Below are 26,752 nucleotides of genomic sequence, written 5' to 3' on the forward strand. Positions count from 1 at the left end.
CGCTAAGACCCGGATGTGAGCGGAAGACTGGCACGAAGGAGGGAAGGTTGTGAGGGCAGCGACCATAGAGATGGAGCGGAAGTAGAGGAGAGAGAGGGGCAACCGCTCAAGGGGGAAACCATAGAGAGGAGAGATAGAAGGGCCCCAAGATATTAAACTTTGCCCTACAAAGTGTTATTGTGTCTTATTATAGTGTGTTGTTGTTGTTGTTTGTTATTAAAGTGTGTTATTGTTATTAACAGTCCTGGGATCTGAATTCTAAGTATGAAAGGTTGCTTTTATTGGATGTTTTAATTGTCTTTTGATTGCAGGGTGTTTGTGTGTCTTTTAAAGTAAGCCGCCTTGGGTCCCTCTCTGGGAGAAAGGCGGCCTAATACTGAACTAAGGGACTCGCAGCAGCAGCAGCAGCAGCAGCCAATGGGGTTCTTGCGCTGGGCCCCGCCTCTTTCCGGCCTCACCTGTCCGAGGGGGCGGGGTCAGAGGGCGTGATGGACGGGCGCAGGAGCCAATCAGAGCCGGGCGGGGGCTTACCTGCGCCCTTCCTTCGCTGGCTCCGGCTGCTCTTCTGGGCGGACGGAGAAGGAGACTGGAGTGAAGGAGGGCGGCCATGGCAGCAGCAGCAGCAGCAGCAGCAGCAGCAGAGGGGCGGCTCTGGCTCTGGCTCTTCCTGGGCTCAGGAGTGGGTGAGTGGGAGAAGGAGGGAAGAGAAGAGGGAAAGAAGGGGAATGGGATTGAAAGGGGGAAGGGAAGAGCTAGAGATAGAGGAGAAAAAGAGGGAAAGAAGGAATAGGAGGGGAAAGGAGGAAGGAAAGTGATAGAAGGGGAAAAGAGAGAAAGGGAGTGGGAGGGAAAGGAGGGAGGAAAGAAATGGAGGAAGCAAAGAGATAGAAGAGAAAAAGGGGAGAAAAGGAAATGGAAGGAAAGACAAAGGAGGGGAAAGAAGGAGAAAAGAAATGGGGGAAAGAGAGGAAATGGGAGGAAGAGTAGGAAGGAAGGAAATAAAAGGGGAAAGAGGGAGTAAAGAAGTAGGAAGAAAAAAGGAGAAAAGGAATAGGAGGAAAAGAAGAAGAAATGGGAAAAGCGGAAGAAAAGAAAGAGAATGAGAGAGAAGGGGAAGAAAGAGTGGGAGAAAAGGAGGAAGTGGGAGAGAGAGAAAAGGAAAGAGACAGGAAGAAAAGAAGCAGACTCTGTCATTTGGGTTGAAGGGGGTTTGGGGCTTGCCAAGAAAGCCCACAAAAGGGTCTCCAGAAGGAAGAGAGAGAAGGTCCATAATGAGTAGAAAGACCTTTTCCTTCCTCTCCTTGAGATCTGGCCTGGAAGCCTGACTCAGGACCCTTTCTTTTTTGGGTCTCTCTCTGTGTCTCCAAAGGTTTTGCAAGGGTTCCTGGAGGCCCCTTTGCCTCCATTCTTAGCGTATAGTATTGTGTCCTTAGTGTTAGTCCTTGCCCTATGCCTGCCTCTGCTGCCTTTCCCTCAAACACTGAGACTCAGGACACCTTTGGAAACAAATCACTTATACAGAAGTTTCAATATCTGGATATTTGTCAAAGTAAAAACCTGAAACATACTTAATAATAATAATAATAATAATAATATCTTGCCAAGAAAACCCCAGGAGAGGGTCTCCGTAAGCCAGAAATGCCTCAAAGGCACACAATGACAAAGAGTAATACAGGGTTAGGAAAAAGACACTCATATCCCTCCATATTTGCGGATTTGATTAATATGTTCTCTCTAGGAATCTCTAGGTCCCCCGGGCTCCAGTGCAACTCTATGGTCAACTTGAAGTAAATGTTAATAAAAGACCTAGAGATTCCTAGAGAGGACACTCTGCTAGGCCTTTGTAGCTCCTCCAGCGCAGTTCTATGGTCAGTGTCTGTCAGACGTTGACCACGGAGTTGCTCTGGAGGACCTAGAGATTCCTAGAGAGGGGTCCTCTCAGGTATAAACATGGTGTTGTGGTTATTTGCGGTTTTTCCACATTCACAGGGGTCTTGTGCCCCTAACTCTAGTGAATATGGAGGGACAAGTGTATTGTGTGTAGGTCCAAAGGGTTTGATGGCCGAACTGGGAATCGAACCCAGATTAGTCCAATGCTCAGACCGCTCTGAAGGGAACACCAGCAACATCCACAACCAGGGCATGCGGCCCAGAGCCTGCCTGGCGTTTCTCTGCAGCGCTAGACAAACACAGTGCGTCAGGAGGAGGAGTTGTGTCAAACCAAAGGCAAGCAGGGTCATGTTTGTGGCTCCTCTGCAGCCACACCTTGGCATTTCGTTAACTGGGAGCTGGCAGGTGACCCGCTTGCTCACCCCAGGCCTCCTTCACCCATGGAAGCTACTCCCCAAACTGGTCCATCGGGTCTTGGACCTCAGACGCTCAGGACATCACTCCTGATGCCTTTTGCTGGAAAGAGTCATCTTTGTAAAGGATCCGGCTGACAAACGCATTGCCGAGGCTCAAGAAACCCCATTACGCACCCCCTAAAAGGAACATTTTCTGCCACTTTGTGCACATTTTGACAGCGTTTTCCCCCCATAGAGCATCTTGTCTTGGTTGTCCTAACAAAGGGATTGCGGCAATATGCACTTTGGAATTTGCTTTACGGTCAGCGAAGGTCCTCCTGGGTTTATCTTACTCGCTTTTGAAGAGTTGGGAAGGAGCGTAGCTTTTTAAAACCATAATAATAATAATAATAATTCTGTGTTTTTAAACCGATTACAAAGGAACAGAAACGGGAAAAAAAGACAGAAGGAAAGGCAGGCAGGAAGAATGTGTCGGATGCGATAAAACAAAGGCGAGGCGTATCTAAAGCTGGCCCAATTTCCAAGAATAGATACAGGTTCCCATAAACTAGATGTCTGTCAAATGCAGGTCTGTGGTTATATAAAACGGTGGGATCTCCATTGCAATGATGGCAGGTTAATGTTTATTTCGCTAGCCTTTTACCAACATTCAGGACAGGCAAGGTCTGAGCACTTTGACCCGGGATGAAATTTGATGTTTCGGGAACGAGGTGTAAAAAAACATGGATGTGTACTTTCAAAATTACATCCCCACAACCTCATCCACAACTACTTTTTGTAGAAGAGCCAGCGTGGCACATCATGGCTTGAATGTTGAACATAGAAACAATGCACTTTGACACCACTTTGATTCCCAAACTTTGGTCTTTGCAACCTCTCCTTGTATTTGAATCCGTCAAACCCTGGCCAGCGAGGCCTGAATTTCGGAGCAATGCGGCGCCAGCAACCTAGGAGTTAACTTGGGAGTTAAAGGACCATCCAAGCATGAAAGGTGGCTTTTTCTTCCCAAGCAAACTGGGGCCCTGTTTACCTTTCCCTCCTCCTCCTCCTCCGGAGACCCTATTCCCAGTTGGATCCAACGCTGTTTATACTGGCTTATTTCCCCTTAGTGCTTTCCTGAATTCTCTATGTATTTCCCTATAGACCTCAGACATTGTCTTGTTGCATCAGGGATGCTTGTGGGATTGCACTTCCAAGAGACTTTCTCTATCTATCTATCTATCTATCTATCTATCTATCTATCTATCTTTTCCTTCCTTCCCTATTGTTGTTGTTGTTGTTGTATTCTTAAAATGTTTCCAAGCCACGGATGCTTGAATGCGTGGATAAAGAGCCCACTGTAAAACCTTAACCTCTTTATCGTTCTTAGCCCAGCCCTCTAATAAAAGCCCCATAGACAGGGCTGGCGATTCGTTTTGCGCACTCCACCTGTTTTGTGTTGTGTGTCATTTTGTCTGGCTTTGTCTGGCCCTGGCTTGGCATCCAGCCTCCCTTTCCTCATTTCGCATCCTCTTCCTTTTATTGTTGAATAGCGTAACCCCAGGGGGGCTTAACAGCCGGCGCATATGGACGCGCATCTGAACACGGAACGGAAATGTGTTGCTTTGCCTGCTGGCTCCTTTATTCTGGTTTTGGAGAACAAGGGCTCCATTCTGTTTGGAAGCTTGAAGACCAAAGCATCCTATGGCTCTCAACAGAGGCGTCCGGATCCAATAACATGACCGTCTATTGCCTTGCCAAAAAAGGACGGTCATGTTACTCGGATATAAGACGCCTCTCTTGGGAGCTATAGTTCACCCTGGTTCAGGGCCAGGTCAAAACTCATGGCACCTGGTGGTTTCACATCCAAGTCCTAACCGGGGCTGACTCTGCTTCGCTTTTTAGACCAGTTCATAGGGTTTGCAATTTCATAAAGAGTTTTCTTTGGCAAGGGATCCTCAGAGGTGGTTTTGGCCGTTCCTTCCTCTGACACACGGCTTGCAATGCCTGGGATGCATTGGTGGCTCCCCATCCAAGTGCAAACCAGGGCTGATCCAGCTTAGCTTTCCAGATCAGAGTGTTTTGCTCTGGGCTGGACAAATCTAGTGCATTTAAACCTCTCAATGCTCTGCTGGGAACTCCTGCCGTGACCAGTGTCCAGTAAATACCATAAAAACCAGTAGTCTCAGCTGGAGTTGGTTATAAAAAGGAGCAGGGCCTTATTTCCTCCAATGAGGTCAGAATTGCAAAGGAAGGGGAGCTGGGAGAAAACAAAGCAACTAGGAAGTCTGCTCTTTGCAAACATACAAACCTTACTGAAAGGGTGCAGAGATGGCTTGCCTTGTGTGTTCCTCTGCCCAAGTGAGTAATGTGTATGTGAGCAGCGTGGGAGGGAAGGAAGGAAGGAAGGAAGCCAGAACTGGGGAAGCCAGAAATTCCTGCCGGTGGGTCGGAAGGCCACTTAACCCCTGCCTGCCAGGCCTCCTTTAACCCTTGTTCTGGGCCTTCGAGCCATTTCCGACTCACGGCGACCCTAAAGCAAACCTGTCCTGGAGTCTTCTTGGCAAGGTGTGTTCAGAGGAACGTTGCCACTGCCTTCCCCTGAGGCTGAGAGAGTGCAACTCATTGCCCAAGGTCTCCCAGAGGACTTCCATCATTGAATCCTGGCTTCCAGAGTCATAGTCCAAGGCTCAAACCACTGTGCCACACTGGTTCCTTACTCCATCCCTTGTTGTTGTTGTTAGCTGCCCTGGAGTTGGCTCCGACTCATAGCAACTCTATGGATGAGACCTCTCCAAGAAGCCCTCTCCTCCTCTGCTTCCTTGCCCAGATCCTGCAATAAGCCCTTGCCCATAATATGCCCCTTGGGCAACTCTATCCATCTTGTCTGTGGTCTTCCTCTCTTTCTTTTACCTTTCCTAGCATTCTTGTTTTTCCTAGTTACCCATGCCTTATGACGTGGCCAAAGGATGATAGTCTCGACCATCTTTGCATCCAAAGACAGCCCTGGCCTGATCTGTCCAAGGACCCTCTCATCCGAAGTCCTCCAGACCCACATTTCAAAGGAGTTGGTTCTCTTTCTCTCTGCTTCCTTCCCTCTCCAACTCTCGCGTCTGTTCATGGGGATGATGGGGAATACAGTGGCCTGGGCAATTCTGACTTTAGTGCTCAGGTGCATGTCTTTGCTCTGCAATGGCCTTTCCAGTCCTAGTCCCTAAGGTCCATGCATGACCCCATTCTCCAGCATTGAGGTGCCTCCTGGCACATGAGTCCCTTTGGGTCCCGTCTCGTATCCCAGGATTGCACTTGTCCCCTTTCGCACACCTCTGTTGGAACAAAAGTGTGTCTGTGTAAGGCGTCTCCCGTGACCCTTGGGACTTTGCCAACCTCTGCCAAGCTTAACAGCATTGAGCCCTGAGTCATAGTTTTTGTGGCCTCCTCTTCCTGGAACCCATTAAAGAGACGTGAAAGTCCTTTTTTACATTTATCTCCATGTGTGCATCAGCGCATTGGACTCCTCTCTGTCTGCGGAGGTGTGTTTGTGTGTCTGATGTGGTTGTTGGCCTTCAACATCCCCCCTTTTGGCAACAAATGTAGGGCACTTTCATCCACTACTATTTGCACACCAAGCCCAAAAGCATCGTTGTGCAGAAAGTAGCAAGAAAGATGCTCAGTGTTGTTGTGGCTCTTCAAGTCGTTTGTGACTCACGGCAACCTTATACGGTTCTCCTGGCAAGATTTGCTCAGAGAGGGTTTGCCATGGCCATCCTCCGAGGCTGAGAGAGTGTGACTTTCCCAGGGGTGCCCAATGGGTTTACATGGTTGAGCTGCAATATAATAATGTCTTTTAAAATATGTTTTAAAACGTTTCTCTTTCCTGCAGTGTCCTCCATCTTGGGTCAGACCACCGTCGTCGAAACCCCCGAGAACCAACGTAAGTCCTGGGTGCGATTCCCTTTCCTTGCCTTCTCCTAATCGCAAGGTATTTTGGAGCACTTTGGTTAAGTCTGGATATGTCCTACGCAGCAGCCTTTCCCAACTAGATGGGATCTGGACTACCATCCCCATCATCCCCAAATAGGCCTGGAATTGCAGTATGTACCATCCAGGCAGCAGTGCTTGCCTGCCTTCCTTCCTTCCTTCCTTCCTCCTTCTTTCCTTCTTACCTTCCTTTTTTCCTTCCTTCCTTCCTTCCTTCCTTCCTTCCTCCTTCTTTCCTTCTTACCTTCCTTTTTTCCTTCTTTCCTTCTTACCTTTCTTTTTTCCTTCCTTCCTTCCTTCCTTCCTTCCTTCCTTCCTTCTTTCCTTCCTTCCTTCCTCTTGGATTTTTGACACATTATTTGTGCATTTATTGGACAAAGTGTGCCCTTTGTGTCCTTTGACAACCCTAATATTTCCTCCTCCTCCGAAATTTTAGCGGTCAACTTGCCTTGCAAAGCCTTGGCGTCGCAGGGGACCCCGAAACGCCAGGAGTGGAAGTTCCAGAGAGATGGCACCACGGTGTTGTTCTATCATGACAACCAGTTCACTGGTGCGTAGCCAAAGTGTGTATCTTTGTGTGTCTCTAAGTGTATTAAGGTGACCCTAAGATGAATCCATTGCAAGGCTTCCTTGGCAAGAGGGGCGTTTGGCATGGCTTTCCTCTGAGGCTGAGAGTGTGTGACTTGCCCTAGGTTTTGCAAGGCAGCTAGCCTTGTCTGTCAGAGAGCTCTGGTGCCACAGCAAACTGCAAATCCCAGGATTGCATAGGATGGAGCCATGGCAGTTAAAGCAGTATCAAAGTGGGTTATATCTGCAGTGCAGATGCTGCCTAAATCAGCTGGGTGTGTTTGTGTGGGTTGTGGCAAAGTCATTGCGAAGTTGCCCCCTTCACTTCCTAAAATGTGTGCATAGAGGGGGGAGATTTGGGCAAATAAAACGGGGGCATGTAGTTGGTGAAGGAAGGGCATGTGGCCCATTCCCAACCTGTGGCAGTTGCCCATGTTCAGGGTGTGCCACCCAGGCATATGTGGTTCTTCCTAGCATTTATTTGTGTTCCATTTAACATTTTCCTTCCTTCCTTCCTTCCTTCCTTCTTTCTTTCTTTCTTTCTTTCTTTCTCATCAGACGGCTACAAAGACCGGGCTGTTTTCTACCCAAATGAGATCCACCTGAAGTCAGTGACACGCAAAGATTCAGGCTTGTATACCTGTGAGGTGCTTGGCAACTCCTTCTCTCAGTCGCAGGTGGAGCTCATCGTCCAAGGTATGGCTTTCTCGCGCCTTTCAAATCCGTGTGTGTGTAGAATCATAGAGTTGGAAGAGACCACAGAAGCCATGCACTCCAACCCCCTGCCATGCAGGAAATCCCAATCAACGCATTGATTGAGTCTGGCTATATAGTCTGGCTATTATTGATAAAATCTCTTGGATAAGAGCTGATTTGGATGCCAATTTGAGGACAGAGACAAGTAGAGAGGCACCCAGTGCCTCCGCCATTACTGTTAGGCTGGATCAATTTGAGCCGGGAAGTACTGAGGATGTGGACAAGCTTCTTAGTAGTTTGACAAAGACGACTTGCCCTCTCGACCCTTGCCCATCCTGGCTGGCCATCCGGGGGGAGAAAAAATCATGGTGATGCTGAAAAACATAATGAATGCATCCCTCAGGGAAGGCTCCCTGCCTCAAGGAGGCAGTAGTTAGACCGCTTTAAAAAAGCCCTCCCTGGACCCCCTGGATAGAAATAACTACAGACCAGTCTCGCTACTGCCGTTCCTGAGCAAGGTGATCGAGAGAGCGGTCGCCAATCAACTACAAGCAGTCTTGGAGGAAACGGATTTTCTGGATCCATTTCAAACCAGATTCAGGATGGGATACGGAGTGGAGACTGCCATGGTGGCCTTAGTCGATGATCTCCGTCTGGGCATCGACAGGGGAAGTGTGACCCTGCTGGTGCTCTTGGACATCTCAGCGGCCTTTGATACCATTGACCACGGTATCCTTCTGGAACGCCTGAGAGAGCTGGGTATTGGAGGCACTGCATTGCAGTTTTTCCGGTCCTACCTCTCGGGGAGGTTCCTGATGGTGTCGCTTGGGGACAGTTGTTCGGCCAAGAGGGAGCTCAAATCGGGGGTCCCTCAAGGAGCGATTCTGTCCCCAATGCTGTTTAACATTTACATGAAGCCGCTGGGAGAGATCATCCGGAGACATGGGGCGGGGGGTTATCAGTACGCTGATGACACCCAAATATACTTCTCTACGTCTCGGACTGAAGCAGTGACTAAGGATGGCATCTCTCCTCTGAATGCCTGTCTTGGGGCAGTAATGGACTGGATGAGGGAAAACCGACTCAAGCTGAATCCAGGTAAGACGGAGGTACTTGCTATAGGAACCCCAAATCCAGGAATGGAGTTGTGTCAGCCAGTTCTGGATGGGGTCACACTTCCCCTGAAGGATTCTGTTTGCAGCTTGGGGGTGCTTCTTGAATCGTCGCTCCAACTGACAGCTCAGGTGGATGTGACAGTCAGGAGCACCTGCTATCAGCTCCGTCTGATACGCCAACTGCGCCCCTTCCTGGATCCGAGGGACCTGGAAACAGTAGTACATGCACTGGCAACCTCTTCACTGGACTTCTGCAATGCGCTCTACTTGGGGCTACCCTTGTGCCAAGTTCAGAAACTTCAGCTGGTACAAAATATGGCAGCCAGATTGATCATGGGAACTTCTAGGAATGACCATATAACACCGGTCTTGAAGTCCCTGCACTGGCTGCCTATTAGTTTCCAGGCAAAGTACAAGGTGTTGGTGATTACCTTTAAAGCCCTCCATGGCTTGGGCCCAGAGTACTTGAGGGAACGCCTTCTTCCCTATCGTCCATCGTCCCGCACACTAAGGTCCTCTGGAAGAAATCTACTACAGCCAAAAAGAGCTAGGCTAACATCTGTCTCTCAGAGGGCCTTCTCTACTACTGCTCCTAAACTATGGAACAACCTGCAGAAGGAGATCCATCACATTCCCACTCTGGCAGCTTTCAAGAAAGCACTCAAGACGGATCTCTTCCGGCAGCCTTTCCAACTTAGTTCCCTCCCCAGATATAGAGATATTGTCCCCTCATTTGTCTATTCTTCCCCACCTATCTTTCTGCCTTTTTAAATGCTTGCAATATTTTTAATGATTTTATACTATTATTGTTTAATTCTGTTTTCGTACTGGGAATTGGGGGGGGGGGGCTGTAGGTCTAGGGTATGATTTTTAACTCTATTGTAATTGATGTATTTTATTGTTGTAACCCGCTCAGATTCTTCGTGATTGGGCGGCCTAGAAATAAATCTTTATTATTATTATTATTATTATTATTATTATTATTGTATTTTTCAAGTGCCACCTTTCAAGGTGCCCTTTGGCAATGGCTACTCTGGCCTGACTCTCCGACGCGTCTGCTGGGCATCCTGGCCAATATTTCCCTTGCCATCATTCCCTTCCTTACTGTCTTTGCAGTCCCGCCATCCAAGCCCAAGGCCCATGTGCCGTCCGTAGTGACCATTGGCACCAAGGCTGTCCTCACCTGTGTGGAGACTGACGCCAACCCTCGCCCGACCTTCAAGTGGTTCAGAGACAACGTCCAGATGCCCACGGACCCAAAAACCAGCACCTTGTTCAAGAACTCTTCCTACTCCCTGGACGACAAAACCGGGGTGTTGGTAGGTCCTCAAAATGGAGGGATGCCCCCTTGGAAGATCTTCAGTGGGGTGGGCTTTGACTTTGGGGAGCAGAAAGGGTACCACACACAAATAGCTATGTAGAATCTAGCATCCATAACTAACCAGAGATGCATCTGCACTGTAGAAATAATGCAATTTGGTACCATTTGAAGTGCAATGGCTGCATCCTGTGGAAACCTGGGATATGTAGTTTAGAAGAGGCTGGATATAAATAAAATATTATTATTATTACTATTATTATTATTATTATTAGAGAGGTGTCAGAGTGCCTCTCTTCTCATCTTCTCTGCAAAGAGTAAATGACAAATCCCAGGATCCTTTAGGATGGCTCCGTTAAACTGGTTTCAAACCACATTATTTCTGCAGTTCAGATGCGGCCCATATCTCTGCAGTCCAGCTCTTGCTAAGCCCCACTTCTCCCTCTCCTTCTCCCCAGACTTTCGAACCCGCGACTGCCTTCGATGCTGGGGATTACTACTGCGAGGCAGAGAACAAAGTAGGGCTGCCCCAGAAGTCCGATGCAGTGCTCATGGAGACCAGTAAGTCGGCATCAACCTTTTTATTTAGAAGGTGGAGTCACTCGAGGGTTGGATTCGGACTCTGGCCCGGGTTCGAATCCCTGCTCAGTCCTGGAAATCCCGGGGGAGACCTGGGGCAAATCCTGCTCTCTCAGCCTCTGAAGATGGTGATCCTAAGGCCTCCATGGGGGTTTCTTGGCAAGATTTGCCTTTGCCTTCCTCTGAGGCTGAGAGGTTGGGACTTGTCTAAAGTCACCCAATGGGTTTCCATGGCCGATCAAGGATTCGAACCCTGGTCTCCAGAGTTGTACCTCGACGCTCAACCCACTACACTATAGAGGCTCTCTTGGAGAGTTACTGAAATGTCATTTTGTGCCCAAAGTACCGCAACCCGCCTTGAGTCCCATTCTGGGCAAAAGGTGGGATATAGATCCTTGAAATAAATAATACATGTTCATTGCAGGCGAAGTCAACGTCGGGGGCATCGTGGCGGCCGTGGTGGTCCTTCTCATCGTCTTGGGGCTGGTCATCTTTGGCGTCTGGTTTGCCTACAGCCGGGGATACTTCAGCAGTAAGTAGCCACCTGAGTCCTTTGGGAAATAGAGTCCAACGGCTTGGAGAGCTCCAACAAAAGGGTTCGCTGTGAGAGTTTGCAGCCCTTGGTGCTACGTATCCCTTATTGCCCCCAGTCCCATAGGACACCAGTATGGCCACTGAATGGTCAGGGAAATAGGATGGAAGGGAAGTGAGCAAGAAGCATGGACTGTCCTCTGTCCCCAGTTTTCCAGGGCAAGATAAATTCATTTCTTCTCCCTGGGGAACTATGGCCAAGATGGGAGACGGTCCCTGCTTCTTGGTTGCCTCCTCCGTCCATGCATTGGCCGCACCAGTGACCCCAGGGAGTTAAACTGGGATCAGAGTGGTATAATTGCGCATTGTGCAAGGTCCCCAGCAATGCATCTCTTGCATATCCAGAGGTAGAAGCATTGGCCGTGTAGCAAAGCAGAACAACATCCAAACCCCACAAAACACTGATATACGTATTGGGCCAACTCAAATGCACAAAATGCATGATGCAAGTGTTTGGATGCATGAGTCCATGAGTGTCTATGGGAATCATGCCCAGGAGAAGACAATATGAGACTGGATCAGAGCCTTTCTTTGTTGGCTAATGTATCTCCCTCTTTGTTTTCCTTTTCAGAAAGAAGAGAGTGAGTAGACACTTGTCTGGTTGGGACTGCAGCCCTGGGATTGGTATTGATGGCTCCTTTTCCCCTCCTCCTGTTTCTCATCCCTTGTTTTTATCCCCACTTTTTTATCCCTGACCCATTTTAGCACCTCCAATAAGAAAGTCATTTACAGCCAGCCTTCCAACCGGAGCGACGTAAGTATCCAAAGAACCCGCTTCCTTCCTTCCTTCCTTGAGAAACCAGGGGTTGCAAAAAGCATCGCGGTCGGGTACCATGCAATGCCAGGCAAAAAACAGTCCTAAACACTAGAGTGTGGGGCAAAAACACCACAAAAGCAGCAGCACTGTTATTTTGGTTACATGCCACACGCACACAGCTGAAATATGGCAAACAAGAACAAACAAAACGCATACATATTAAAAACAAGCCACGTTTTAACATTAACTGTTATATATATATATATATATATAGAGAGAGAGAGAGAGAGAGAAAGAGGGGGGGTGAGAATCTCTCTCTCTCTCTCTCTCTCTCCTCACCCCTTTCTTTCTTTCCCTCCCTTTCTTTCTTTGTTTTGCAGGGCGAATTTAAGCAGACGTCATCTTTCCTGGTCTGAGCGATGCCCTGCTCCTGCTTTGGGACCTGTATTCGAACCCGACTCTTCCCTCCTCCGAAGCGGTTGTAAATGTTCTTTGTGGATCTTTTGTAATTAAGTGTGATTTTAAAGCTGCAATTTGTTGTTTTTTTAAAATGAGATTTTAGTGTAAATGTTATTTTTATGTATTATTGGTTTGGAGCAAATGCCTTAAAACCCTGCCTCTCCCAGGTTCAGCCCCATAAAGGGCCGGACCATTTTGGCTGCTATCATCACTCAACGTTTGGCTCCTGTGTCCCAAACTTTGGATCCTGTGGCCTTGTGAGATGTCGACGGCACCTTCAACAAAATGGGGACGGGTTGTTGTTGTGAAACCCCTACACAACCTGCTTCTGCAATGGGGTGCAGTTGTGTTACCGACTTACATTTTCCCCCAAACAAGAAGGGAACTGGTTTTGCAATTCAGAAGCTGGAAACAGAGAGATAAAGGATGTCCATCCGGCTTCTTTTTAAAAGGTACATTTACAATTGGTCTTCCAGCTCATGCACTATGCATTTTATTCTCCAATGGGCCAAAATTGCATGATGCAACATGGATGTTTTGCAGTCCCTTCCGAAACCCATGGGCATCAATGCACCTGTGCCTTGGATTTTGGCATGTTTTGGACTCCAGGGTAGAAAAGCTTTTGCCCTCCAGATGTTTAGCCCGCAACATCTGTCATTCCGCAAATATCTGGAGGGCCCCCAATCCCTGAACCCAGCCCCAAAGCTCTCATTGTGTCCCCACTTGTCTTAAACCCGACCTCAGTACCTTGTGTGACTTTATAAATATGCTGCATTGTTGTCGTTTGTAATTTTATATGCCGGACACAGGACGAGAAATAAAAGTTTGTGTCTCTTTCAGCCTCCTTGCCTGTGTTGCAACATATTTCTGCCGTTTGCATGGAATCGGCGTTCCTTCTGATGCGCGCAGGTGCTTTCGTTGCGCTCTGGCACTTCGTAGAATCGTAGAGTTGGAAGGGACCCCAGTTCAAGCCCCTTCTGCCATGCAGGAATACCCAGAATCCCAGCCCTCCCGACAGATGGCCATCCAACCTGTTAGAAAACCTCCAAAGAAGGAGACCCCGCCACTCTTCCTTTGCATTGGTGCCCATTGCAAAAATCCCCGCACAACAGATATCCATGCGTTGAAACACCATGGTCAGTGATTCCCAAACTCTGATCCTCCCGATCTTTAGGACTGCAGCTCCCAGCATCCCTGTTTCTTGGCCAAGCTGGCTGGGACTTCTGGGAACTGAAGTCCAAAACATCTAGAGGGTCAAAGTTTGGGGAATCTGGACATGGCAAAACCATTCAATTTTGCACTCCCAAAAGGCCGTTGAGGCAGATAGGAAGTCCCAAGGAAAACCCCAGCCATTGCTAATATCTCTTAAGTCACAGGACAAATGTGGCAAAAGAAAGAGGAGCTGGGGATGCCTTCCCAGATGCATAAAAAGTGCACATCACTGGCCTGTGGCTGACCTCACACTGGGCTGGAGCACTGGGCCAATTGGCAGGGCCTTTTCTTTGCAGCCCAGTTTCTATAGCAGCTCTGAGCCCTTGGGAGAAATGAGTTAAGATCCAGCCCAGGTGGCTTTGGAAATGAATGGATCCCTCTGCCAGGGCTTTGGGAAAGCCATTCCTTCCCCAAAATTGGCCTTAGACCAGCAGACTATGGAAGCGGCGTAAGGATGGAGAGGAGAAGCATGGCTGAACATTGGGTTTGGAGGAAAGGTGAGGCAATGGGGGATCCTGAGAGATGAGAGGGCCTCAATCACAAGGGTATCCCTGTTTGCAGATCTGAAAGGCTGGACTCTGTGAGATTGTCGGGTATGCCGGACCCATGTCTTGTGTTCAGATGAGTCTAACCATCAGTTCACACACACAAAAACCCAGCCTCCCACCCAATAGTTGTCTATGATTCAATTCACATGACTGATTTCAATTTGAATGTAGGTGGAGCGGAGCAGTGGAGTGGTCTCCCGGGTCAGAAGGGCGAGGAGTCTGCTCCAGGTTTTGGATAGATTTGGATCTCTCCACTTTGAGCAGGTTCAGCGTCTTAGACAGCTCTCTCAAAGCTTGCATTAAAACTTGGAGTGGATTCACTGCTCCCTCTGAACTGGGAGCAACTGTTCTCCAAGTGGTCCTGCCGCTGGATTTTCAGGTACTTACTGTTGTTGTTCCCATGGCTTTCTCCTCCAGGCTGACCGCCATCTTGGCCCCCTGCTGCCTCCATGGCAGAGAAAGAGACGGAGAACAAGATCTCGCTGACCGAGGCCCAGATCAAGGACCTCAAGGGAGCCTTCGAGAAAGGAAGCTTTTCCGACTACTCCGAACAGCTGAAAGGGACTCTCCAATCCCTGGAGAACATCTGCTTAGACGTGGGCATCACCGGCGAACCTGGCGTCGGCAAGTCCACCTTCATCAATGCCTTTCGGGACCTGCGTGCGGAGGACGAAGGCGCAGCTCCAACCGGAGGTGCCAGCGCCAACAAGGAACCCACAGCCTACCCGCACCCCAAGTATGCCAGCGTCGTTCTCTGGGACCTGCCGAGCATCGGTGCCCCCGATTTCCACCCGAGAGAGTATTTGCAACAGATCAACGCCCCCTGCTATGACTTCTTCATTATCCTTGCCTCTCAGTGCTTTGGCCTCATCCATGCCAAGCTGGCTCAGTACCTCCAGAAGCTCAGGAAGGACTTCTACTTCGTCCGCTCCAAAGTGGATGAAGATATGGAGCTGGGTCGGCAGGAGCGTCCTTCCAGTTTCAGCGAAGCGGACGCCCTGCAGGAGATCCGCGAGGGCTGCCTGAGAGACCTCCAAGCCTCCGGGGTGAAGTCTCCCAAGATCTTCCTGATTTCCAACCTCTCCTTCAGCAAGTATGACTTCCCTCTCCTTGGGGAGACCTTGTGGAAAGACCTGGACCTCCAAAAGAGCCACTCCTTCCTCCTGGCCACCCCCAACATCTCCCATCGCCTCCTGGAGAAGAAGAAGAGCGCCATCATGCAACACTTGTGGCTGGTCTGTGTGGTGGCGTGTGGGGTCCACGCAGAGCCCATCCCAGAGATCTCCATCATGTGCGACACGGAGCTCCTGGTCAAGACGCTCCAGGGCTACTGCGTCAACTTTGGCCTGGAGGAGTCCTCTTTGAGGAAGGTGGCCGAACACGCGGAGCTTCCCTTTGAGCAGCTGAGGGCCCTGGTCAAGGCCCCTCTGGCCGCGGAGGTGGCCCCAGAGCTGGTGGTGGAGCTGCTGGTCGAAGCGGCCAGCAAGGCCCTCAAGTTGCCCAAGCAGCTGGTGCCCATAGCCGCCATGGGGCTGTCCTTCGCTGTGGTCTACAACATGCTCAAGGCCTTTGTGGAGGAGGTGGCTGCTGACGCGCACCGGATCCTGCTGAAAGTCTTCATGAGCCACAAGCCCCGGGAGGAGTCCCAGGCCAACATCCCAGGAGCCTTGGAGGAGAACGGGGGCAAGGAGATGGGTCCTCCTTAAATCCTATGAAAGCCTTCAACCCAGTCTCTGTGGTTCCTCCTTCTTTCGATGCATGGCTTCTCTTAAGCTTCTCGCTTAGCCAGGAGTGTGTCTCCACTCCATAGTTAAATGCAATTGTTTCTGCATGGTCCAGGGTTGGATGAGCTGTCCTTTGGGGTCCCTTGAGTCAGCGTCCAATCCTTATAACTGTTGTGAATCCAGCCTATGGAATCCTGGGACTTGTAGTTTCTTGAGATACTTAGAATTCTCTTGCGGAGAATTCCAAGTCCCTCGCTCAAATGCAATCCTCTGCTACTCCAGAGAGAAGGACATGGAGCAATGGATTCAAACGTCAGGGAAAGGGATTCCACTCACACACTCAGAAACCCCGAAGGCAGGCTCTTTGAGTATTTACTCTTTGAGTAAAGAGTATTAGGAAACTCTTTGGGCATTTATAGACACAAGTGTCCTTTTAAAAGATCATGGTGGTATCATGTTAAGCTATCGTAACAACTTTATTTCCATGACGTTCTTCCTTATAAGAGTTCCGGGAGGCGAAAAACATCCATTAAAGCATGAAAGTAACAAATTGGTTTGTTTTTTAAAAGGATATGTATAGGAATAAATTACATCTGTCTGCAAAAACATGATATACAAGAAGGATACAGCCCCAGGAAAGTGGATTGAAGTGTTGGCTCATTCATCCCAAATCAGTTCAAGGCAGATTTTCTTTCCAATCACGTTATTGATTCACAAGAAGTTCCATGAAGTGTTCTCCCTTTTGTTACAATAATGGTCCCGTATTATATACATCTAGATACTATATTCTTACAGACAAATACACATAGACATATATATTGTATTAAATAGGTATGTTTTCATGGATCCCTGAAAGATATAAAATGTTGGGGACGTCAGAAACATCTAGGGACAACCAGACTTCTAATGGAGAGAATTTAACCTGAAATTTACTCCTGCCGAGGGGTCCTTTTATATTACACAATGATAGCCCTGTGATTCCACTTGAAGGGACATGGCTGCATTATAGTATGGAATCCTGGGATGTATAGTTTGGGTAGCTATGAGACCTCTCTGGCTGAAAAGCATCATGCCTCTCCCTAAACTACCAATCCCAGGATGCCCCAGGATGTTGCCATGCCATGCTAAAGTGGAACCATAGTGTTATTATCACTGTGTTGTGCGAATGGACATCATCTCCCATCATCCATGAGGACAACAGGGTAATTTAGGGCAATGGGACCGACTGAAACACCTAGCTCCATTTTCTGAAAGCAAACAATGCAAACATGATTTGATAAACAATCAACGGACTGGTATTGCTGCCCAATATCTGCCACCTGGGCCAGTGCCAACCCTGCCTGGAGCTTCCTGGCCCTATTTTTGCCACCACTGATGCCAATGTTCATTAAAAGAAGGAGCATTCTCCTCAGAATTGAATCCCTTTCCCTCTTGGGTGGCTGGTGTGTCCTGACAATATAGAGGCCACAGGTGCCCACATCTTACTTGGCACACTGGTCTTTTAGGAACGAGGGCAAGGAGAACCGTTGGAAAGAAGGCCTGGTCCGAAGGCAAGAGAGCATCGCCTCTGCTCCGCTCAAGACGATCTTGCGTTCCCGGATCCAGCCTTGGAGGTCCACCAGCCCACAGTCGCAAAGCAAGGACAGTCTGCTCAGATCCAAGGACCGAAGGCCCTCCAAAGGGAGAAACGGCGAAGGCGAGAGAGTCACCAAGGGATTCCCACTCAGGCTGAGGACACGCAAGGATGCCAAGCCATAGAAGACCCTCTTTGGAAGCGCAGAGAAGAGGTTGTTGGAGAGGTTCAACATCTGCAAAGACCTTAAGGGCTGGAGAAGACGCTCGGGCAAGCTCTGAAGTCCGTTGGAGCTGAGGTTCAGGATGGCCAGCTCTGCTAAGCCTTGGAAGATGTTCACACATTTCTCCATTTCCCAGATGTTTCCCAGGCTGTTGTGAGAAAGGTCAAGGGCCTGGAGTCGTCTGGGGCCTTCTCCGACTCGGTAGCACCTTGAGAGACCGTTGCTTGAGAGATTAAGAGAAAGCAAGTTGGGGATTCCTGCAAGTTGACCCCAAAGTCCCCCCAGATCGTCCAGGCGGTTGGAGGAGAGGTCCAGGTGAGCCAGGCTCTTCCCGAGCCGCTCAATGCCCCAGACGTCCCGGATCCGATTTTGCCGCAGTGTCAGGTGTAGCAGGGATGGGAGATTCCCAGCTGGGACCCGCGAAAGTGCGTTGTCTTGAAGGTCCAGGATCTGCAAGGAATTCAGACCTGCCAAGGCGCCGTTTTGGACAGCTCCAATGTGGTTGGACTTCAGGATAAGATGCTGCAGCGGAGATGATCTCAGGGCCCTCAGGGACTCCTCATAGAGTTCACCGAGAAGGTTCTCAGAGAGATCCAGAACAGACAGTTGGTTCAGTCCTGCAAAAGCCCCGTCGTGGATCTTGGTGATCTGGTTGGATCTCAAAAGAAGGACATTGAGATCGGGGAAGGCCAAGAAGGCCAAGGAGACTAGCTCATTGAGGAAGCCATGGGAGATGTCCAGGGAGAAGATACCGCTGTGACGCAAGCCAGAGAAGGTGCTGGCAGAGATATCTTTTGAATTGTGGAAACCGAACCCTCGGCCCAAGGCTCCTGAGTATTGCATCTTGAGGTTCTGGATCCTGGTGCCATTTAATCTGGTGAAGAACCGCTCAGCTTTGTCCACGCTCCAGGAGTTGGAGGAAATGTCCAGTGTCCCCAGAGTGATGTTGAGGAAAGGGTTGCCGCAGTATGGATAGCTGAGCAGTCGGTTGGAGGACAGGTCAAGAGTGTCCAGGCGATGTCCCCTGAGATGCTGGAGGTCATCCCCACAAATGGCCCCAATTTTGTTGAGCTTCAGCTGAAGGATGCTCAGCTTCTTCAGCCCTTGGAAAGTTGGGTCAGGCCTCAACCTGCGGATGTTGTTTCCAGAGAGGTCCAGCCTCTTCAGGGAGACCAGATCCTGGAAGTAACCCTTTTCCAGGACTTCTTCATTGAAACCGTCAGCATCCAAGAGCAAGACCTCTAGTTTGGTGAGGCCCTTGAAAGCATTGGGGTGCAGGGTCAGGTTCCTGTTCCCCCCAAGGTCCAGGAAGGTGATGTTGGTCACGTTCTGGAAGGCTCTCTCCCCAACAAAGAGGGATCCTCCCAGTTGCTTCCCCAAAGACAGCGCCTTCAGGGACTTCATGAGCGGAAAGGAGGAATTCAAGATGGAAGAGAAGAAGTTGAAGTTCAGAAGGAGGACCTGGACGGAAGGATCGACGTCCGGGAGCATCTTGTGGCGCTGAGCCTGGCAATTGGCCACTTGCAGAGCATTGACTGTATACTGAGAGCAACGGGGCAGAGCATCTGCGGCGCGACCCGCCAACAAAAGCATGACCAAACCAAAGCGAACTGGAATCAAAAAGAAAGGGGTTTGCATGTTAGTTCCTTGCTAATTTTCAAACCCTAAAAAACTACCATTCCCAGGGTCCCATGGGGCAGAAAGGAGACTGTCTGCCATCTCCAGGTATGGCTAGAAAAAAATCCTGCCATTGCTGCCAATCAGTTTATTGGGCTTTATGTACCAAGGACCTATCTTTAGTGTAACCTAAGTTCCTCTCTTCCTGTATCTGGATTCAAAAGCTATGCAAGGTCTTGGATGGGAACAGTGGCGTCACTAGGGTTGGTGACTGCGGGAAGGAAGGAAAGGAAAGGAAGGAGGAAAGAAAAAAAGAAAGAGGAAAGAAGGAAGCCACTGGGGAGCCGCAGCCGTACTTTCTCTCCTGGTCTTACCTTTCTGGGCCTCCAAAGCTGGCCATCTTTGGTGAATCCTCAGCATGGCTGCCGGGGCAAAGCCAACGTCTCTCCCTTTCTGCTTGCCAGGCCTCCCAGGCCGCTGCCCTATATAAATGCCACCCCGAGTGAGGCAACCAGCTGCCCTCCGGAGCCCCATGCGTCAACCGTCAGCGTTGGTTCAAAGGGGGGGGGAATGGGTTAGCAGTTGCATAACGGGGAAATGCTGGGGGAATTCCTCCTGGCCCTGGTTTTTAATCCCTTGCCATGCCCGCCCCTGTTCCAGCTCAGCAGCACAACCTCCGTGGGTCAAGAGAGCTTCGGAGCCGGTGGTGGAAAGGAAATGTTCAACTGGGTTTTGACTGGGGACAGGGCCCCTGCTGCGGGTCTTGCGTCACTGGGTTTAAGAGGAACGTTCAGGCCTTGTACCTTGGACACAGAAGGGTACACCGGCGAGGACTGTAAGAGGAACTGTCCTCCAGAACAGCCATTAAATGCAATTCAATTGTTTCCTGTTGCATTTCATCACCCTCCCCCCCTCAGTTGCAAACCAGAATAGCTAACTGGTCTTTACTGGACCAGAATGGCCTCCAGAGCAAGTCCGCCAAGCCTGCCCTTTTAGGACTGCCAGATTTTCATCAAGGGAGACTGTGGCTGTTTGTCTGGAATTAACTTCCAAGGGGAACTACATGCCATATAGTTACATTTGGGTTTGGGGGCTGCAAGTAGTCCCCAAATCTGCTTTGTTTGGGAGTGAGGGGGGTTTGCCAGACTCCCTCCCTCCCTCCCTGATTTCTCTTTTTCTGTCCCAAATGGGAGGAACTGCTCCTCTCAGAAGCCTCTTTCTGGATGAAGAAGCCATCCTTCACACTCTTGCACTGTTTTAACAGCTTTCGCATGGTGCAGTTTTTCAAAATGTAAGTGGATGCCTACTTTTAATAAAAGGTTGCCTACTTGGGGCTTGTCTACATTACCTAAAAACCCCTTAGATGCAGCCCTTGGCCTTCTACGATGGACACAGCTTTATGATTTTACCAAGGACTCCATACCTTGGTCGCAACTGTGTTAAAGCAGTTTGCATTAACTGACCATGAAAATTAAAAGCAGGTTAAATTATCCTTTATGTATGATACAGTACTGCTAAATTTGGAGACTCCCAGTCAGAAACGGTTTCCACCAGCCCTCCCTGCTTTTCTCCAAGGTACCCAGTGGGTCTGCAGAAGCAAAGGAAGTGTAAGTCCTCCTGCGTCATCCTCCAGCTGGGCCTGCCTTCTCGCTGCCCTATCCGCGTTCACAGATGACCTCGATGACGCTCTGCTCCATGGGCACCGGGTCAAGGCAGCGGTGGGCCGTGCTGCCCACAATCTCATCCAACAAGAAATGCACCAGGTTCTCGTCCGAAACGAAGCGCCACAGGTAGAGCTGGAGGTAGTAACAGTCCACCTGGATCTGCTGGAGGCCGAAACGCCCGAAAGTGCGCAGGCGGACGCACTCCAGGAAGGTCTTCAGGCTGATCTTGATGATGCCGGTCAGGACAGAGACCTGGGTGGGAGAGGAGGAAGAGGGGAACATAAAAAGGCGAAGAGCACGGATCAGACTCTGAAGATCCAGGAAAAGCTAGTGATGTTTTCAAGCTCGACACAAAATGCTTCATAACATAGTGGAGATGGGAGCCATGACTATACATGAAATTCACTGACGTTTCCTATACACCTTCTACACAGAGCCTGAAGGTAATTTTATACACAATATTTAAAATGGTTTTGTGCATGAAACCTCCTTATTAAAGTCAAAACGGGGTTTCAGACCCATTCTCACCTTGTTGAACTCCACAGCACTAAATATATCGATGCGCTCTGAGAAAAGCTTCTGGATATTGCTCAGCAGGTTGGTATCCATGGGGGCACTGCGGAGGGAGTAGAGAACATGTCAGATTCGGCTACTTGCCACTTGCTTGGCTGCCTGTGAGAATGACTGAGTCTTCAGGGGTGGAGGTGGGAAAGGGGCTGCATGAACTGGGGCCAGGAGGGCTGTTTGCCATCCTTTGGCCCCTTTCTCCCTTGTCTGCTCCAGCACTTCTCCATTCCATGCAAGCTCCTCATTCCCTGTTTTGGCAAAGGAACAAGTTGTCCCTCCACCTGCACCTAACCCTGCAAACCAGGTGAGACTACTCCGGCGAATCCAGCTCACCTGGGTGTGTAGCTGGGGGCATAGCGACTCTGCTGCCGGGAACTGCTGTAAACGGAAAAGGTCCTTTTGCTGGAGTCGCTGCTCTGGGCTTTCCGCACGCCTTCTTCATACAGGAGCCCAACCTGCACAGGGAAAAGACAGGGGTGCATCTCAGCCCTGTTCAGAGAGGACACTCTGCCCCGGTTCCAAAGCCGACCCCTCCATTTATGGGGCAAGTGAAACTTGGGTCCCGGTTCCATCCAAGGGCCTGTCCAACTAGCCACTTGCCTGGACATCAATAGAGGTGGCGTCCTCCACCACGCGCTTCATGACGGCCCGGACGTTGCGCGGTTCGATGGTGGTGATCCAGTCCCGCGTCTCCACGCTCTTGCGCAGCATCTGAGAGATGATCAATCCCTGCACCTTCACATAATGGTTCAGTAGCTTCTGGGCGGCTTCCCGGGCCTCAGCACAGAGCCCCGTGACAGGGGTCACCGGGGAGTGGTCCTGGGACAAAAGCAAGCCGGGATAACTAGCAGCAGCGAAAAACAATGTCCAGAGAGCTCCAAATCCACTAGTAATCCTTACATCTGACCCTTCTGATGGGCCAAGCCAACTGTTAAAGTATTCAGAATATGGCAGGCTGGAGGTAAAACCTAAGGTCACCCAATGAGTTCCTGGCTTACAAGTAATGCTGAAAAGCACAGCAAAGCTAAGCAAAGTCTGGGAGCCATTTTTCCAGGCCTAAGAAAAATGGAGAAGCAAAGTGTCAGAGGATCAGGGTGAGCCGACTGGGTTTTTTTCTGGGACTCCCCCAAGATCAGGAGAAGGAAAGAGGCATCCTCTGGGTAAGCGCACAAAGGCCCAGTGAGGCACACGTGGCAACTCCCAAATACTGCAATAAGGAAGCAAAGACGTTCTTGTCCAACACACAGATTGTGCAAATGGTACATAAAGTACACATTTCACTTCTGCTATTTCATTCTCTGTGGAAAACGCAGGCAGCTTATGGTGGGATTTCCCCCCTTTTTGGGTGGTTGCCTCAGGCTTCCTGGTTATTTTATATATGATATTTTAAACCATCTTGGGCATGAAACCAAGTTTGTGTGTGCTAAACCATCATCACAAGGCAAAGGTGTCACTACGTCAGCCACCCACGTGGAGCTTGAATTTTGGAATTCATCAAAGCTGTTCACTTAGCCTTTCGCTCAGCCTGGGACAGAGGCATCTCTTCTATGTACCTGGACCAGGAACTGCTCGTCGGTCAGAGTCAGGATGTAGCTGATGGTGGAGGTCTCATAGTCCAGGCAAAGGCGGGAGAGGAGCAGGAGCAGCGCTGGCGGCGTGGCGCCTCCCTTGTCGCCTGCGCTCTCGCAGAAGTTGCGTGCCGTCTGGCAGATCGATTTGATGAAGCTGACGACGAGGCCTTCGCGGACGCCTTGGCTGCAAAATTCACCCTGGAAGGGGTAAAAGGCAGGAGTGAATAAGAGGCACAACAGCAGAAGAAGCCATTGGATGGCAATGCAAACGTGTCTTCTAAACCCCCCCAGGTATTTGGAACAAAGTAGGGCATCCAAACCACGTCACCGAAAATGTGAATTGGCAGCAACTACAAGAATGTAAGTCCAGGCTATAATTGTACTACTGCTGAACAAGAAGCTAGTCTAACTCTCTGGGGTACGTACCCTACATATACACATACATACATATATATTATAAAGAGGAAACCTTCCCACTGTACCTTGAAATAGGGTTTGTTGGAGAAAGTGATATCCTTAGCGGTGAAGAGGTGGACATAGGTGAGGACTGACTTGATCTGGTTGAGAATGGAAGCCGAGATGGTGGCCAGCAGTTCGGCCAGGCTGGGGCTGTCCTTGCCCACCAGGCGAGGGGCGGCCAGCGACTGGCGCACGTCCGTCAGGCAGTCCATGTAGAAGCTCTGCAGGGCCTGGAGGTACTGGCGGATGCGCTCCTTGGCCGCCCGCACCACGATCTCTGTGCCCTCGGAGGCCGCCCGGGATGCCGGCACCAATTTGGCCAAGGCCTGCAAGCGTCGGTGGAAGCGGTCCAACGCCCGGACCAGCAAGGAGTTGTCACCCACCCCTTTCTCCAGTTGGATGCGCCTCTCCACCAGGGCAAAGTAATGCTCCATCAAGTCGTCCACGAAGGCCACCAGCTTGTCGTGGGCCATGTGGGCGATGTCTTCCTCTCCCGCCCGATTGACAAAGAGCTCCTGGTAGGAGGCGATCACCAGGCACATGTTGCTGACAAAGCTGTTGCAGCCCCGGTCGGTGAACTCCAGGATGTCGGTGGCTGGCGCGGCAGTGCCCAGGGCTTGCCCCTCGCCCCCCAACTCAGCCTCCAAGGCTTGCAGCTCGGCCTCCAGGCGGCAGCGGGCGTGAGAGAGGAACTCGTCGCACAGCTCCTCTGCCGGTTCGCCCAACTGCAAGAGCAACTCCACGCATTCGGCTAAGTCCTTGGCACCGGAGCCACCGTCCCTGGGGAGACAGAGGGAGAGAGAAGGGCTCCCTTAGAGCTTGGTCACAGGCTGAGGCTGCATCGACACTGCAGCATTAATACTGCTTTAATTGCCATGGCTCAATGCTATGCAATTCAGACGTTTAGCCTTCTGTATCAGTGCTCTGGTGCCACAACAAACTGCAAATCCCAGGATTTCCTAGCATGGAGCTATGGCAGTTAAAGCAGTGTCAAACTGCATTAATTCTGCAGTAGGGCAGTAGCTTCCACTGCTTCCAACCTGCCAGCTGGGATTATGGCCATAGAGTGCACTTCCTCCAGGTAAAAGGCTGCCATCTCCCCGCTGGTGCCTACCTGAATTTCTCACGCAGCTTCTGCGCCAAGTCGGCCATGATCTTCTGGCAGTCGTCCTGGATGCCCTGGAAGGAAGGCATGTGCTGGTACTGGTGGAGGATGGAGCGGGCTTTGCTGTAGTACCGGACGGCCTGCCCATAAGCCTCCAGCTCCACGCATTTGGTCAGCCGGGCTGGGAGCTCAAAGAGGAACTGCAGCTTGCGAAGGAGAGCGTGGACTCCTGGGTTGGAGGAGAGAAGAGGCCGAGGTGAGGCAGCAGAGGAGCAGAGCTGGGGCCTGGAGAGCAAGACATAGCCTTCCCAGCTCCCAGGAGAGGCCAAGCTCCGCACAGAGAGGCCGGGGATGGAAGCAGGGCTACAAAGCAAGGATGCTGCGGCTCCTTCCTTTCCCAGCCCTCCTGTATCAGCTCCTAGGACCTGCCTGCGGCTTCTTCACCCCACCAGAATCACAGAGTTGGAAGAGACCCCAAGATGGGCCCTGATCCAGTCCAGCCCCCTTCTTCTGCCATGCAGGAACTCTCAGTCAAAGCATCCCCATTGACAGATGGCCATCCAGCCTCTGCTTAAAGACAGCCTCCAAAGAAGGGGACTCCGCCACTCGCCAACGAAGCACCTTCTGCTGCTCTTCCTATTGTTGAGGTGGAACCTCTGTTCCTGGAGCTTGCCTCCATTGCATCCTCTTCTCTGGAGCAGCAGAGAACAAGCTCCCTCCACCCTCGATATGGCAGCCTTCCAACACTTGGACAGGTCTGCCATATCACCCGTTAACCTACACAGCAAGGGCGTTGTGCGATGCGCTGCCCTCCCTGCCTACCGGAGAGCTTGGTGATCTGCTGGTGCTGGTCCTGCAAGGTGCTGCTGATGCTGGCGCTGAACTCGGTGATGACGGCCATGTTGGCCGCCAGGCAGTCCATCTCGTCCTCCATCTTCTTGAAGTCGTTCTTCATCTTGCGGATCGTGTCTGCGGAGAGGAGGAGGAGGAGGAGGAGGAGGAGAGGGTTTGGCCGCTATGCAGGTGCTATCTCCTAAGGCCTAAGCCTGGTTTTGAAGCAGGGCTGCTGTTGTTTGTGGCTCCCAAGGAAGAAGCCTGGCCCTGCCGCCCAGGAGAGCCTGGCTTACCTGTGGCCGAGATGAACTTGTTGTAGTTCTCATAGACCAGGGTCTGCATGTCGCTGTCCAAGGCCCGGATCTGCCTCACCATGTCCGTCTCGCAGTCCATCAGCTGGGCCAAGGGGCACTCCTTCCGCAGCTGGAAGGGCGGAGGAGGAGAGGCACTCTGCTCATGCCCAGAGGAACAACCTGCCTGGCTCCATTCCAATGCCCTCCTCCTCCTCCTCCTCCTCCTCTTTCTAACTGGAGTCGTATTTTAAACCCTTTTGAACCAAGGAGCTCTTGAGGAGGGAGACAGAAAGGCACTCTGCCCATGCCCAGGGGAACCTTTGGCCTGGGGCACTCTGCCCATGCTCAATGGAAGCACCGCCTTCGACTCTAGCAATGGAGAGCCCCTTGCGAAAGAGGGAGGGAGGATTGCCATGGCGACGGAGGGGCGTGTCTCCCAGTGAGCGCCGGTTGCCACGGCGACGGCGAGGGGCGTGCCCCGGGGCCTGCGGTTGCCATGGCCTTTACCTTGGTCAGGAAGGCTTCCGGGTCGAAGTGGGGCCCGTTGATGTCTGTGGGGAGCAGGCCCTGGCCCTCCGCCGCCGCCGCCATCTCCTGCTGCCCCTCTTCCTGCGGCTGGAGTCCGTAGTAGAGCTTCAGCATACCGCGAGGCCTCCGCTTTCCTCCCGGCGGAGCCGAGTCCCTCTCGGCCGGAAGGGCAGACATGGGGCCCCCACTCGCCGGGGTCCCTCACCGGAGGCGCCCGGCCCTCGCGGGGGAAGGAGACCACCAGCGCCGCCAGCGCCGCCCGCACCGCCACCAGCAGCAGAGCCACGTCCCCCAGGTCCCGCATCCCCCGGAAGCGGTGCCGGAAGGGGCACCGGAAGCGGCGCGGGAGGAGGAGGAGGCCTAGAGCGGACCCTCTCGTTGGTTCCAGAGTAGAGAGTGGTGAGTCCTAGAGCGGACGTTCTCTTCGGGGGCAGCGTGAGGCTGGCAGGCCTAGAGCAGACAAGCACTGAGGTACCCCGAAGTCCT

General features: G+C 51.0%; 4 protein-coding genes across 6 annotated transcripts; 2 read left to right on the forward strand and 2 right to left on the reverse strand.

Annotated features, from left to right (window-relative positions):
• Positions 1-529: 529 nt before the first annotated feature.
• Positions 530-13,187, forward strand: F11R (F11 receptor). The gene is made up of 9 exons (XM_089483147.1): positions 530-683; positions 6,169-6,219; positions 6,703-6,816; positions 7,392-7,529; positions 9,761-9,963; positions 10,421-10,523; positions 10,966-11,073; positions 11,704-11,886; positions 12,270-13,187. The coding sequence occupies exons 1-8, from the start codon at positions 608-610 to the stop codon at positions 11,715-11,717; spliced, it is 807 nt and encodes a 268-aa protein (XP_089339273.1). The 5' UTR covers positions 530-607; the 3' UTR covers positions 11,718-11,886; positions 12,270-13,187.
• A 1,370-nt stretch (positions 13,188-14,557) lies between these two features.
• Positions 14,558-15,943, forward strand: LOC149302214 (interferon-inducible GTPase 5-like). Its single transcript, XM_089483146.1, has one exon. The coding sequence runs from the start codon at positions 14,558-14,560 to the stop codon at positions 15,812-15,814; it is 1,257 nt and encodes a 418-aa protein (XP_089339272.1). The 3' UTR covers positions 15,815-15,943.
• Positions 15,944-16,305: 362 nt separating this feature from the next.
• On the reverse strand, positions 16,306-20,733 carry LOC149302215 (toll-like receptor 5). Of its 3 annotated transcripts, none has more exons than XM_089482714.1 (2): positions 20,669-20,733; positions 16,306-19,238 (listed from the first exon to the last, which is right to left on the reverse strand). In XM_089482714.1, exon 2 carries the CDS (start codon positions 19,219-19,221, stop codon positions 17,314-17,316), a length of 1,908 nt encoding a protein of 635 aa, XP_089338840.1. In that variant the 5' UTR covers positions 19,222-19,238; positions 20,669-20,733; the 3' UTR covers positions 16,306-17,313. The 3 variants fall into 3 exon arrangements, with proteins under 3 accessions (XP_089338840.1, XP_089338839.1, XP_089338838.1); XM_089482713.1 differs by lacking the exon at positions 20,669-20,733 and adding an exon at positions 20,594-20,657; XM_089482712.1 differs by lacking the exon at positions 20,669-20,733 and adding an exon at positions 19,620-20,578.
• Positions 20,716-26,743, reverse strand: VPS51 (VPS51 subunit of GARP complex). Its single transcript, XM_089482711.1, has 10 exons — positions 26,246-26,743; positions 25,739-25,868; positions 25,434-25,580; positions 24,621-24,840; positions 23,530-24,286; positions 23,030-23,245; positions 22,077-22,295; positions 21,810-21,931; positions 21,438-21,525; positions 20,716-21,161 (listed from the first exon to the last, which is right to left on the reverse strand). Exons 1-10 carry the CDS (start codon positions 26,441-26,443, stop codon positions 20,901-20,903), a joined length of 2,358 nt encoding a protein of 785 aa, XP_089338837.1. The 5' UTR covers positions 26,444-26,743; the 3' UTR covers positions 20,716-20,900.
• Between the last annotated feature and the right edge of the window lie 9 nt (positions 26,744-26,752).

The sequence above is a fragment of the Sceloporus occidentalis genome, unplaced genomic scaffold, assembly GCF_023333645.1.
Source record: "Sceloporus occidentalis isolate IW3139 unplaced genomic scaffold, rSceOcc1.0.p SCAF_20, whole genome shotgun sequence".
In the NCBI taxonomy this organism is placed as follows: Eukaryota; Metazoa; Chordata; class Lepidosauria; order Squamata; family Phrynosomatidae; genus Sceloporus; species Sceloporus occidentalis.